The sequence below is a fragment of the Pteropus alecto genome, unplaced genomic scaffold, assembly GCF_000325575.1.
Source record: "Pteropus alecto unplaced genomic scaffold, ASM32557v1 scaffold39, whole genome shotgun sequence".
Taxonomy (NCBI): domain Eukaryota; kingdom Metazoa; phylum Chordata; class Mammalia; order Chiroptera; family Pteropodidae; genus Pteropus; species Pteropus alecto.
Genome location: NW_006443568.1, coordinates 3251693 through 3267233, shown reverse-complemented (window position 1 = coordinate 3267233; position 15541 = coordinate 3251693). Strand labels below are relative to the sequence as shown.

General features: G+C 34.1%; 2 protein-coding genes and 1 pseudogene across 8 annotated transcripts in view; all 3 read right to left on the bottom strand.

The window, feature by feature from the left end:
• The window catches only part of TMEM35B (transmembrane protein 35B), a 3138-nt gene extending 3011 nt beyond the window's left edge, over positions 1-127 (bottom strand). The window contains exon 1 of the mRNA XM_006924255.2: positions 20-127. Coding sequence (XP_006924317.1) covers positions 20-127 — 108 coding nt within the window. The remainder of the gene's footprint in view (positions 1-19) is intronic.
• Positions 128-1038: 911 nt separating this feature from the next.
• Positions 1039-15541, bottom strand: part of ZMYM6 (zinc finger MYM-type containing 6) — a 34399-nt gene continuing 19896 nt past the window's right edge. For all 7 annotated transcript variants that reach the window (XM_006924254.3, XM_015599002.2, XM_015599003.2 and 4 more), the window contains 4 exons: positions 14218-14358; positions 13740-13777; positions 5229-5373; positions 1039-3495 (listed from right to left, as the gene is read on the bottom strand). In XM_006924254.3, the coding sequence (XP_006924316.1) occupies positions 1667-3495; positions 5229-5373; positions 13740-13777; positions 14218-14358 (2153 nt within the window). In that variant the 3' untranslated portion in view covers positions 1039-1666. The remainder of the gene's footprint in view (positions 3496-5228; positions 5374-13739; positions 13778-14217; positions 14359-15541) is intronic.
• Positions 11090-11208, bottom strand: LOC112472960 (annotated as a pseudogene).

Here is a 15541-nt window from a genome sequence, read left to right as displayed (position 1 = left end):
CCCACGCCAAGCCGCTCACCATCTGCTGCGACGCAGGAGCCGAGATCTGCTCGGAGAGCTTGGCCGCCCCCGTGAGCGCGAAGAAGCCACCCAGCAGGACGCGCAGAGCGGTGAGTAGGAGCGCCATGGCCGTGCAGGCCCTCCGGGAGGGCGGACTCGCGCGCCCCAGGGCAGGCCCAGCCGAGAACCCGCCCCCACCGTAAGTTTATTTCCTCCCGCCCCCGGGAGGCCGGAGGACTTGCGCCAGATCTTCCCTTTCCTCATCTCTTAGGGGTGTTGCCGCCCTCTTTTGTCCCTGTCCTGGTTGTGGGAAATATTTGTTGCAGATGGGGACACTGAGGCCCCTGGCTCTTAACTGACTAAATGGGACCCTGTGAATCCAGGGAAAGTCTCTCTCAGTATGGAGTCAAACATGGGTATCTGGACGTGGCTCGCATAAGAGCTCCGTTAGGATCAAAAGACAAGGGCTTCATTCCTGCCTGTGCCACCTTAGCTTTGCGATTTGAGCTGTCACCTAACTTGAGCGGGCCTCAGTATTTGCTTCTTCTGTAAATAGAGATAATGCCCTATCAGTCCTCTTGATTCTGTAACAGGCCTAGCACAATGGCACATGCAAGAGCTCAAAAAGTTATTTGCAAATTAGTAAATTAACTTATGAAATTATTAGTAATAAATCAATAACTAGTCTTTATAAAATAAATTGCTCTTTTGTATCTGCTGAAATGTATTTTTCCTCAAATTTCTCTCAGCTGAAATTAAAATGTAAAAGGTCTTTGAAAATTCAGATATTTGCAGCCCTGGGACAGACGGAAGGCTTTCGGCAACAAGATACTACAGGCCACTCCTGGGCCATTTGCTCTTACCTGGAAATCTGTCTAGACCTAAATGGGCAAACAAACTATGGGCCAAATTCCATCAGCTATCTGTTTTTTCTTTACTCCCTCCCCCTTCCCCAGCTAATGATGTTTGTTTACATCTTTTATGATAACAAATTTTAAAGGCAGCTTTCATGACACAGGAAAATTATAGGAATTTGTATTTCAGTGTTCATAAAGTTTTATTGAAACACAGCCATACATTTGTCTGTGTATTGTCTACAGCTGCTTTTGTGCTGCAATCACAGAATTGAGTACTATAGTTGTCATGTATGTGGTCTGCAAAGCCTAAAATATTCACTGTCTGACCCTTTATAACAAAGGCTTGTCAAACCCTGGTCTAGTGGACCAGAGAGGCCCCCAAAAGGGGTTTCAAGCTCTCCTGCTGCTTCCATTTCCTAGTAGCCAAGTTGCTCAGATATGTTGTCTACCTACATACAACCTGCTAGAGTAGGAGGCAGGCTGAAGACTAAAATGTCCCACATGCTTCTAAAGGCCAAGCTAAAGTTTCAGGTATGCTATTACATTATAAATTGAGCCTTTCATTACCTACATCTTTGTCACTAATCCAAATTATTTGATCAGTCAATAAAATAGCTAAATTCTCTACCTATTAAAAGTATAATTATGTATACATCTGTAATTATTAAATTCTTCAACAAAATGAGAAAATTAAAACATTTAATCACCGAAAACACATATCCACATTAGGAAATTATATTTTAGGATACTTATCTCATACAAAATTTAACACAAACTTATAGAATTTGATATTAAGCAATATGCATTTACTATTCTTTCTCCTTTACTAATTTTTCTATCCTTGGAATTAAAGATGTGACTCCAAGTCTTAGGGCAGGGCCAGAAACCAACAGATTTCTTTGTTTTGACTCAGTCAAAGCTGAAAATGTAACATCACATAAATAAATAGTTGAAAAAGGCAATAAAAACTTCATTGCCTTTTCATGGAGTTCTGGGTAACTTGTCTTTGCATTTATCCAAAACTGAATTATAGACATTGATTTAAAAACTGATTGTAATCCTAAATCTGAAGATAACTGAGCTAGTTTTTCTTCTTCAAAGTCCGTGAGATTACTATTTTGGTGATTCATAAAAGGATTAATTATCCACAAATTTCCTGAACGCAAATCTTCTTGTGGATAACAGTCATTAAACAGTTGAGAAAGTCCTTCCAGGTGCTCAAAAATAATGCTTGCAATGCTTCTCATATTTAAGCCTGATGAATTTGAGAATTCGGAAAACGAAGGGAACATGTCAAAATCATTCTCTTGTGTGCGCTTCAACCACATTTTTAACTTTTCCTTAAATACATCCATTTTATTATACAGAGTGAAGAGCGTAGTCATAGTTCCTTGGAGACTTAAATTTAGTTCATTTATAAGTGAAAAAATATCTGATAAATAGGCCAGCTTTGCAATCCATTCCTCATCAAGAAAATACTTGCCCAAATCTGAATGCTTTTGATTTAAAAAAATTTCAATTTCATGTCGTAATTCAAATAATCGTGTTAAAATTCTCCCTCTTGATATCCAACGTACTTCAGCATGAAGTGGTAAATTCACATGTTCAGACCCCATCTCTTCACACAAAATTTGTAACATACGTGAATTCAATGCATTGTTCTTTATAAAACTTAAAATTTGTGCTGACTGCAAAAGAATTTCATGTAAGCATGGAGACAACTTTTCTGCTGCTAAATGTTCACGGTGAATAAAACAATGTGTAAATGCCACTGTATTCACGGCAACTTCTTGAATTTTTGTCCTTAAACAAGAATACCTGCCAGTCATGCTTGCAGCCCCATCTGTACAGAGACCAACACAATGTTTCCAATTCAGAGATTTACTATCAATATATTTATTTATTAGTTCAAATATTTCAAAACCATTTAGTTGAGAAGGCATTTCAATACAACATAATAATTCTTCTTTTATATCACTACAATCATAATCAATGAAACGAATATAGCACAAAAGAAGGGTGTTATTTAAGATTTCTGAAGACTCATCTATCTGAAGGGCAAACCACTTTGATTCTCTGACTTTTTGAATCAGCTGATCTTCAATGTCTGCAGACAGTTCATCAATCCTGTGTCCAATCGTATTATTAGAAAGAGGAATGGTTTTCATTTTGTCTCCAGCACTTGAACCCAAAACTTCTGAACACATTTCTACTAAATATGGTTTAATTAATTCTTCAGCAGTGGAGAATGGCTTCTTGCTGGCAGCAATTTGGAAAGCAATTAAATAAGAAGCTTTCACAAGTGACTTTTCAACTAGTAAACACTTTTTAAAAGAATTGTTTTGACACTCCATTTCAAGAGATTTTTGTTCAAAAAAATCTACTGGTTTGTTTTCTAATTCTGAATGTTTTGTCTTCAAATGATGAGAAAGATCTGCTGGCTTCATGTTTTCAGCAGATAATATTTCTCCACAAATGACACACTGGGGCCTTGGTGAACTTTCTTTTGATCCCGGACAGATAATAAAACCAACTTTTAAATATTCTGCATCATAAGTCTGGAAAAAACCTATTCTTTTTTTCTTTGCAGGTGGAGAATCAAGTTCCACATCACTTTTCTCATTAGGTACAGGTAAATCTGAATGAAATATTTGAATTCTGTTATTTTCAAGAACAAATAAGCAGTATTCTTTATGTTTTCCCCCACATATTTAAAATTTATATTTTTTACTGTTTTTATTTATCAAAGGAAAACACTAAAAAAGTTTAAACACAAACCATGATACTTCTATGTCATTAAAAACTGAATTTCTCCTTTGCCCAAAGCTTGGTCACAGACCAAAGTAAAACTGTAGGCTGTGGTACATAAACTAGCAATGCTATGTATTCAACAGATGACTGGAATTATGGCTATGTATTCAACAGATGACTGGAATTAAGTCCACAGACTACCTCAAATTAAGAATAAATTACTTCACGTTTTTAAAGTTCAGAAAAAAAGAAATGTTGCGAAAAGTTAACATTTGGTGAAACTAGATGAAGGCTATTATTGGTGTTTATTGTGCTGTATTTTCAATCTTTCTGAATTTTAAATTTTTTCCAAATTAAAGTTGAGGGAAAAAGATAAGTGTTAGGGTGCTGAGAGGTAGATGCTCTCAAACACTGCTGGTTGGAGCATAAATTGATATAACTTTTTAGGAGAGCAATTTTGCAACATGTATCAAAAGCGTTAGAAGTCTATGATAGCTTTTGAATCTGTAATTTCCACTACTTAGGATTTAGCCTAAGGATATAATTAGACAATGGACAAATATTCATTTATACAGCTTAACTCAACATCATTTATAATATTAAGAAACTGGAATTAATCTAAATGTCCAATCTTAGAGGAATGGATATGTTATATACATTGGAATCTAAGCATCCGTTAAGAATCGCAATGTATATTTAAATTTATATTGATATGGAATGGTTTCAATGCAAAGTCAAATGAAAAAGCAGTTTACAACAGTATAGAGAATACAATCCAATATTTAATATAGAAAAATTTTTAAATGTACACATACACACATACACGCATTTAGATGTCCACAGATCCTTTACTACCTTTCTACATGTGAATGTATATATAATATAAATTAATGTACACAGAGAGTGTGTCATTTTAACAGGAATATAAAGCAATCAAATTTACTGAGGAAGGAAAACAGGATTCTCCTTGACTCCTACCAAAAGAAAGGCACTCTACATAAAAACTCACGATTCCTTGTTGACAGACTAAACTTTTAAATACAAGTATATTCTGTGAAGTAAAATTATCAATAACAACAAAAATCAAAAAATGCTTTGGGCAGAGTAGGCTGTGAAAGTAATTGAAAATATAAGGGTAGTGGGATTAAAAGCTATAACGTGGACTGAAGCAATAGTTTACAACCATTTCAAGTATGAATTCAAACAATTTTCCTGATTATCAACACCTCAGACATATGGTTATACCTCTAATTCACAAATCAATTCACAGTGCTTAAAAACAAGAACTAAAGTTAAATCACTAATGCTTTTAAATAAATTTATACTTTAATAATTATAATAGCTTGTTTGTTCATGTGAAAAAGTAGTGCACACATGGGAAATGTTTGTCCACTCTACACATAATGCTTTAGATGCGTATTGATTCAATTTAGTAGTTATTAGTGTTAATGACAATAATTATAAAGAATGAATTAGATGTTTGAAGTATGTGATCCAAAAATTAATGTTTTCAAATTTAAGATATTACCAATGACATTAATTTCCTTTCTTAAAAAAAAAACAAAACCAAGGAAAATAGAAAACAAACTTTCAACATGTAGAAAGCACAAGGACACATACCTGTCTGACATTCCTTGTGTTGTGTATGTGGCTTGCAAGAGATGGCCTTGGTCTGTGTGACGGGCTTGCACAATAATGCTTTGTTCTTTAAAAGCCTGGAAGACTGGGAACATAGAAGTTTCGTGGCATCTGCCTGTGCACTTCCCTAGTTCAAAACAAATTCAGAAACCAAAGATTTTTTTTTAGTATCTTATCACTGACTATAACCGCTATTAATTCAAAGGTGGCAGAAATTAAGAGAAATAAATATTATTCCTCTTAAAGAGTAATTACAATAGACATCTCTTTAGAAAATATACACTAATTCCTAATTCTTCTAATCGGTATTAGTTCCATTTACGTATTTTTTAAAATACTCTGGCTAACTGAAGCGTCCTACAATAGATGACTGGCTAAAGAAGCTGTGGTACATATATACAATGGAATATTACTCAACCATAAGGAGAGATGAAATACTGCCATTTGCAACAACATGGATGGACCTTGAGATAATCATACTAAGCGAAATAAGCCAGACATAAAAAGTTGAAAATCACATGATATCACTTATATGTGGGATATAAACCTAAAAGCAACTAATGAACAGGACAAACATACAGAGATTCATGGACATGGACAATGGACTAGTGGTTACCAGAGGGTAGGGAGTAAAGGGGAGGTAGAATGTGGGTGCGGAGGGGTTGTGGTGGGAGGAATTTAAATCATTTCTTCAATTAAAAAAATAAATAAATAAAAATAAAAAATTCCTAAGTTAGGCTGATCCTGATCAATAGACCACACGGCATAACAAGACACTAGGTCATTAAACATAAGGCTTATATATTATCTCAATAAATGAATTTTTAAAGAAAAAAATAATTCAAAGGAGAGGTAACAAAAAGACTAATTCAGATAGTTAAATGGCCAAGGTGTCGTTAAAGGGAGTGGGGAAAAAAATAAAATACTCTGGCTATAGTAAGTACAATCAAAACAATGAAAATAATCTTCACTGATTAGGACAACTGGCTATTCAGAAAATTTAGATCTGGCCTCAGACCAGATGCAAAAATATATTCCATATTGATTAAAGACTTCAACATGAAAAAATTTAACTTTAAATATACTGGAGAACTTTCAAATGACCAGAACAAGGAGCAAATATTCTTAAATAAAACACAAAAGAATTACAAAGTAGAAAAGACTGATACATTTTACTACCTTGAATTTTCTTTTGCAAAGTCAAACAACAATACAGTGAGAGAACTTATTTAAAATGTTTTTCTTTTTTATTCAGTAAATATTTACTGAATGTTTACTACAAGCCAGATACTGTTCTAAGCCCTGGGGGGATACAACAGAAAAAAAGAAAAAGTCTGCTGTTATGGGCCTTACACTCTAGAGGGAGGCAAAGAAGATAAAAAAGTAAAACAAATATATAATGTATAATTTTAGGTAGTGATAAGTGCTATGAAAGAAATAAAGCAGAGTAAGGGAATAAAGAGAGATGGTATGGAGGAAGGGTAATGGAGTAAACATCTGAGCAGAGACCTTTTGAATGTTCAAAAGAACAAGTCATACAAAGGCCTGAGGTCAGAGGATTCCAGGCAAGATTGTAGGTACAAAAGCCCTGAAGTAGGGAAGAGCTTGGAATTTTTTAGGAATAGCAATAAGAACAAGGCTGAAAAAAAGTAGGCAGGGGCTAGAATGATCTGTTTGGAGAGGTAGGCAGAAGCCAAACTGTGTATGATCTGGAAGGTCTGAGTTAATAAAGACAAAAAATTAGGCTTATATTTTAAGTAAGATGGAAAAGCCACTGGTTATAGAGGCAATAATTTCAAGTTATATAATAATTCAAAAAGGTATAAAAGTGTCTACATAAAAAGTAAGTTTTCCATGCCTGTCTGCCATCTATCCAGACTCGATGCTGAACACAACCACTGTTCTCAATTTCTTATACATTCTTCTAGAGATGGTCTATGTAATTAAATAAGTTGCTTCTGATGGTAGCATATTATTAGCAAAGTTCTACACCTTGTATTGTCACTTAGGCAAGCTATCTTGGAGGTATATTTACATAACCTTGTATAAAGCTGCTTAGTAACAGCTTTATACATTGAATGAATCTCAGGTAATTTGAAGCATCTCTGCTATTGAACATTTAAATGTTATAAATATTTTGTTGTTATAAACAATGCTGCAATAAATATCCTTACACATAAATTAATTATACATGTGCTATTATATCTGTAGAATAAGGTCTTTTAAGTGCTGTTTGGTGGGTAAAAATTATAATAAAATCTATATATTATATATAGGCTCTAATTATGATGGTCCCGCCAAATTGCTTTTCATAGACGTCATATCAAATTAAATAACCTTAAGCAATGTATGTGAGCCTGCTTCCTAACACTCTAGTCAACAACAGTATTATCAGACTTTTCATTTATTTCTCAAGTGAAAATTATCTAACAGTAGCATGGTTAGGTATTTTTCATGTTTAAGCACTATTTGTATTTCATCTTCCGTGAACTATTCATATCCTTTGCCCTGTTTTCCTTTAGCTTTAAAAAAATTCTGTGCATATTTTTTGAATGAGTAATATAACATGTGACATAAATTCAAAGATTCATATAATAAACAATGAAAAAATAATAATTCTGCCTCTTAACATTCTCCCTCAGTCATTAAGTTCTCCTCAGAGGAAACCACTATTATCAATTTATTGGCTGCCTTCCAGAGCCATTCTGTACATTTGTACAGGCATATGTTTCGTGTGTTTGTGTGTATATTTAAAATACAAATGGCAGTAGTATGCTATAGTTTTGTCTTTTTTCACTTATTTATAAGACCACTCTATGTCTATACATATAGAAATGCCTCATTCTTTTTAACTGCTTAGTATTGCACTGTATGGATATAACATTTAATTACAGCTCCAACAGAGCCACTATGTATGCTTGTGCAGGGTACTCCACTTGCCAGGCCATGTGACTCAGAGTGGATTGGAGAGAGGTGCATTTCAGGCTCTTCCTATGTAGGAGGTTTTTTTTCCTAATTAGTACAATAACTCAGGATGAACTCACAGTGGCCCTGATCACTGATAAAACAATTAGGTTGTTTTCAAGTTTCTGCTACTACAAACAATGCTGCAATTATTTTCCTTGGACATACTTCATTTCATAAACGTGTGAAATATATCTGAAAGATAAATTCCTAAAAATGGAGTTCCTGGGTAAATTGGTATTTACATTTCAAATTTTTACAGGTTTTACTAAATTGCCCTCTGTAGCAGTTTTACCGACTGCTATTGGCAATATGTAAGAATGCCTTAACAGTGTTATCCATCATATTTATCTCTGCCAATCTGATAAAACTGTAGTTCTAACTGGCATTTCTCTAATTTTGAAGTTGAATTCCTTTGTATATGTTTAAGAACTATTTTTATTTCCTAGTTTATAAACTGATGGATCATACTTTTGCCCATTTTCCCAATAGGTGTTAGGTCTTTTTACTGATTCGTAGGAGTTCTTTACATATAAAAAGAAAAAAAACTAACCTTTTATGACATGAATTGCAACCTTTTGGTTTTTGTCATTTGTCTTTTGACTGTGAAATATAAATTTCCCTAACAAATTTTTGATGACTTCTGGGTTTTGTGGCAGATTTAGAAAGACTTTCCCTATTTCTGCATTAAAATTCTTTCCTATATGTTTTCCTTGTACTTTTAGTATTTTTTTACATTTAAGTCTTTTCTCCATCTGGTCTTCATTTTGGCTTGTGAGGTAGAAATCCAATTGTATTTTCTTCAGTATGTCTATTTAGTTGTCATAGCACTAGTTATTGAATAATCTAGATTTCTTCTACTGATCTAAAATACCACCTTTATTATTTCTAAATTCCCATTTATATTTAGATCTATTTTTGGATTTCCTTTCTATTGAGTTGTCCACCTGTTCACAGCTTCAGTATCAGTTATTTTAACTATGTAGCTTTATAAAATTTGTAGTTTTCCTATAATTTTGAAAATTAGCTCTTCTCCATCTTTATTCTTCTTTTTCAGAGTTTCATTGAAGGTTTTTAAGCAGTGGAGTGACACAATCTGATTTCTTTTAAGAAGATCATTCTGGAAATAGTATGGAGGAAAAAAACTGTAAAGGACAAGAATGGAAGCACAAAAACATGCAGTAAGAGGTAAGAGGTCACTGCAATAATCCAGAAGAAAGATGATGGTGGCTTAGACTAAGAAGATAGCAATAGAAATGGTAACAAGTAAAGAACTGAAGAAGAAGTCTGGGAGGGATAAAAGGATCCTGTTTTAGACATATTATTTGAGATGGCTATTAAGTGTAATTAGTCATCTGAATGTCAAGCAGACAGCTGGAAATATAAATCTGGAACTCAGAGGTCAGGGCAAAAGAAATAAAACTGGGAATTGGCCACCATCTGGGTGGTGTTTAAAATCAGAGGACTGTGTGAATCTCCTAAGAAGTAATGTAGATTGAGAAAAGGGACAAGGTACTTTAAGAAGGAAGGAAAGATCAACTGTATCAAGTGTTAATGAAAGAATGAGGAGAATAATGAGAACTGAAGTTTGACCATCAGATCTGGCAAAATAAAAACTGATAGTGACCTTGAAGAGCAGTTTCAATAGAGGAATGAAGACAAAAGCCTGACTAGAGTGAGCTAAGGAAAGATTACAGGTAAGAAAATGGAGGCAGCAAGTAGAGGCCACCTTTAGAGGAGTTTTTCCAAAATGGAAAGCAGAGGAGAGAAATGGGACAGTGGCTAGAGGGCCATGGTGTTTAAAAAGTATTTTTTTCAAGAAGTATTACTGCATGTTTTTGTGTTGATGAAAATGAAGAGTAGGAAGGGGGACAATCCCAGAATATACAAAGAAATTCTATAAATTCAGGGTCTCCAACCCCCCGGCCTTAGACCAGTACCGGTCTGGGCCGCACAGCAGGAGGTAAGCAGCGAGGGAGCAAGTAAAGCGTCATCTGTATTTGCAACTGCTCCCCAGTGCTAGCATCACCGCCTCAGCTGCACCTCAGATCGTCAGGCATTAGATTCTCATAGGAACACCAGTCCCTGGTACCAAAGAGGTTGGGGACCACTGCTATAAATCAATAAAGAAAAGAGACAATTCAAAACAAAAATGGGGAGAAATTAAAAACAAGAAATTCAAAGAAAATTCAGAGGTTCAAAAACAGAAATATAAGCAAACTCACTAGTAATTAGTGGCATGCAAAATAAGACAAGGTATTACTAACAGACTGACAAAAAAAATTTTAAATCTGATAACACTAAATGATAATGAGGTTATGGGAAGTAAGTACAATCATAAACTGCTGGCAGGCATAAAAACTGGAATGGCCACTCTGAGGGGCAATTTAAAATCTAAAAATGCAGATATGCTTTAACTCCAAAATTCCATCTTTCCATATCTACACTAGAAAAACACCTGCACATGTGCACAAGGAAACATCTACAAGGATGTTCATTGCAGCAGAGTTTTGAATAGTGAAAAACTGGAAGCAACCTCATGTTCATCAATAAGGCAATGGACAGATAAAATGTGGTACCTACATACAATATAATACTATATAGCAGTCAAAAAGAATGCACCAAATCTATTAAATATCACATGGATATTTTTTAAAACAATATTATTTTCCATGGATTTGTGTATAAGAATGTGAAAGATTAAAAATGGTCTGAAAGGATGCACAGCAGACTCAGAATAGTAACATCTAGGAATACGAAAAGGGGACTGGTAGTAGTGATTCATTTTTATTTTATTTTTTTAGGCAAGGCAACCCTTGGTTGACTTCACAGATTGCAAGGACCTTGTCAGCTTACAATCCCTTATTTTTTATTTTTTACGCCTACAGCACCTGGTCTTCCTAGGTGGTCTCCCATCTAAGTACTAACCAGGCCTGACACTGCTTAGCTTCCAAGATCAGATGGGATCGGGCTTGTTCAGGGTGGCATGGCCATAGATGTGATTCATTTTTAAAAAGAGAAAAACAGGTAGGGAAAAAAGCAAATAAGCCAAATCCAACAATGTTTAATTCTGGATGATGGGGAACATAGTAGAGCAGGAGTTGGCAAAGTAGGCTCGGAGCCTAGTCTAGCCCACCACCTGTTTGTAAATAAAGTTTTATTGGAACACAACCACTTACTGCGCTACAATGGCAGAGGTGAGAAATAGCAACAGAGACCGGGTGGCCTGCAAAGTCTAAAATATTTACTATCTACAACTTTATACAAAAAGTTTGCTGACTTTTACAGTAGATTTTCTTCTGTGTACTTTCCTATATCTTAGCTTTCTCCAAAATGTAAGACCATTTAAATAACTAGAAGAAGATTCACACTAAAGTCCCAGAGAAACAAAGAACAAACTCTAAAACTGTCAGGGTTTTTAAAAATTATAGAGTACTACACATTAATATTATGCTTTTTAATAGACTAAACTGAAAATATTAATCAGAGCTACTCTGTAACACAGTTTAAATGACTGGTGAATTATAGAAGGACTCCACATAAGGAAAACACATGTAAGACAGTCACATTTAATATGAAGGATATGTTTCTGAGAACTGAATAATTCAAAACTAACACAATTAAAGACTAATTGTTCCATACATATGAACTGAGAAGGGATGGATTCTCAGAAGACATAAATCTACAACTCATATAGAACATTTTTATAATACATATTAATACTTAATATAAAAAATACATTGACATTTTAATTTTATGATGTGGTTAATAATAAATAATTCTATAACAATGATTAATCATGTGATTTTAAAATAAGTATAGTATATAATATACAAATAACTACAAAGTTAACTTAATGACAGTCACTAATATAGTATACTGCCTTAAAGTAATTATCATTATCATCTTCCAACAAAACAAATACTGAAGTTAAGAGGTATCAAATTAGGACAAGCTATCTCTCCACATTATGGTGAAGCTGGTCTGACTTCCTGAAAAGACTTTTATTAAAGAATGACTCTAATGGGGTTTGTTTTCTCTCTCATTTTTTTTCACTGCAGACTTCTTGATAGGCAGACACATTGTCCATCTTTTGCCTTGCCATCATGGAACAGCAATCCACATTTGGATCATCTTCTTCAAAAATAGCAGTTTTTGCTGAAATATGGTCAAAAGCTTATACCAGTCACTTCAGCTAATTAATATCTTTATGGCCCAGGCTAATTGCTAGGCCCTCTTCTTGCTACCTTTGTTTTACTAATTCTATCAAGTCTTCTTTTATTAATCCATGGGAAAGGACCGAAGCAAAATTTCAACATCCTCTTATAAACTTTGCATAAATTTACCTTCTTTACCACTTTCACAGATTCTTTGTTAACAGGCATTATGTTTTCTTCCAAGTTAAAGACTCTTTAAATTATGATAAAGCTAAAGTTTTGATAGCTCTGGAGTTAGCAGATATAGCTTGCCTGCTCCTTTTTACATTCTTAAAACCTTGGTGAGCTTTAAAATTGGAGAGCCAACCATGACATGTAGTAAACCTTTTTGTCTCACTGTCACCTTCCTTTCAAATCATTAAAAAAGACTTTATGCCTTAGCACAGATGATAGGTTAGTCTTAGTTAGGAGTGCATTATGGCAGCATTGACCTTGTAGCCGTGTTAACAGGATTTTATCCACTTATTCCATTATCCTTGCCTGGTTATAAGATAATTTTGCAAACTAAAGGGTATACTTCCTTTAATGCTTTTTTTTTTTTTAATCTCTAATATTCTGCAGGGTGCACTCTCCTAATTTAACAGAATGAGACACACTTTTTAGCACTAGCACCACCACTTAATGAACCTGAATGGCATCGTTATTTGATATTTAAAAAATTATTTTTAATTGTATCATGAACAAATAAATGTTAAGAGAGCAGCACAATAGTCAGCAAAAACATTAACGTAAGATCTAACACATTAGGTTCATGTGCTATTGATAAAGAATGAAAGGAATTTTGTTTTCCTGCTTAAGTGATACTGATACAGGATACCAGTGACATAATTTGTAATCCTTTCAGCCTGTCAGATATGAAATTATGCATTTATTCAAAATTTTGTTTAATTTTTGGAAGTTTCACAATATTTCGAATTTCAGTCATAAAGTGGGAATTTAAATATTTTTACTTTGCACTATTTTCAACCACACATAATTCAAAGATGCAAAAAATGACACTGTATTGAACTTTTTCAAGAGGTTTTCTGGTCTAAAAGAAAATTACTTGAATGTAGTAAAAATAAGCAACAGGATGGAATTAACAAGTATTTAAAGAAATTAAGGAGTCAGACACAAATAATAAATCATGAATGCATTCTTATTAATGATCTAACTTTAAGATTCAAAAACAAAAATTTATGCATAATATATTAATCCACTTTTTTAAAGACTAAGCTGCAAATAGAAATGTACTCAGCTCTACGTTAGAAGGCTATATTCAAAATGAAAATAAAGTTGCATTATCAGGCAAAATATTAACAATAAAACTTACATCTTCAATGATCTTTGCTGCCTCTTTAGTTACTGCACCTGTTATAAATTAAAACATACATTATTACCCCCAGAATATAAAGAAGTCAATGCTGAAACCAAGAAGTTACTTTCCTCTCACTAAGGTAGTTGACAGGAAATAAGAAGCCAGAATTTCTCAAAAACGGTCCAAGGGAATTCGGCATCAGTATCACCTGGGGTCCTTGGTAAAGGTAAGGATTACTGGGCCATAATCTCATCCTCCTGTATTAGAATCTCTGGTAGAAAAGGCAGCAATATTAAAATTACTTGGGTTCTTAAGAAAATAAACTATACATACCACTTCCTCCCCTATCCATGCCACTCTGCTTGCTGCCCACGGCTCTCCAAGACAGAAGCATGTTTCCTCATATAAATGTAAATATTACCAATAAGAGCTACTCACACTAGATAACACTCACTTCCACAGTCTAACCAAATGCCTTTATATCAAATCATACCTTTTAAAACACTGTTAGTGTTCTCTGTAGGCTGGGCAGGAGACACTTTTGCCAATGACACCACACTGGTTATAACTGGTGTTGTATTTGTCCTTACAGATGGGAGAGCCACAGAAGCAGTTGGTGCCTTAGAAATATTTACTGATTAAAATAAAAAAGTAAGACCTAGTATAAACAAGAGTCACATACGAAAAAATACCGTTTAACAACTAAATTTTCAAGGTGAAATGCAAATATCTAACTCTGTATAATGTTGGATTGGGTGAGTCTGGTCAGATTAGTGTTCATTAGAGCTTTAAGAGAGGCCAATTCTCTAAAATTATCAACTTCAAATGATATTTAACAGGTAAAAATATAGGTATTAGCTTCAGGATTAACTTCAGGATGAGCTTTTCTATTCATGAATATTAAAATTCCTACACCTAAGCTTGCTTCAAATAAAAATTTAACATGACAATTTTTATAAATAAGTTGTTGATATAGCTGTTTCAACTATGTTAAGAATACTGGTTTTATTAACCCACATTATGGAATGAATATTCTACCTCCCACCTGAGTGGTCTCAGGGAACTGAGAACACAAAAGATTAGCACAAGGTATTTCTGGATTAAGTGATGATTTATTAATAAGATTGCAAAGGTAGACAAGGGCCAGACCATAAGAAGCCAAAGCACATGGCTTCTGTCAATTTAGCAGCACTCCAGGCTTTGATCAGAGAACAGTATCAAATATTTTAAATCTAACTCAAAGAAGTCCTGCTTCAGGGAGCTAGCTACTCTAAAGACATGCCATGTATTTATTCATCTGGATATTCTGACCACATTATCTGTCCTACTTGCAAAAAATTGTTTTATTCTTAGCCAGGAAAAACTTTGCTACCCATGAAGAACTGGTCTACTTTATTTTTTCTGATATAATTAATGTGTTCTTTTTTTCCTTAGCTACAAGCAAGCTCTGGATCAAATCTTACACCAGTCAGAGCAACTCAACATACTCATATCCTCTACCTTTGTTTGCCCCAATTTTCTATTTTTATTCTAGTTTATTAACTGAATAGCATACATCCCTTAGTTTAAGTTATTTGTGTACAGGTAAATTCAATCAAAAGCAATCAAATCTAATTTTCCTATAAAGTTAGCGTTTCTACATTTATTATTCATGGTGTATTTATGATAGCAAAAAGCATGATTAATTTTCCCTCAAAGGTAATCTTAAGGATTCTTATAGGAAATTTTAAGGAAATTCAGGCTATCTGAATCTAGTGAAATTTTGTTATTATTTACAATGTGTTAAAATGCTGATACTATATCCCAGCACTAGCATA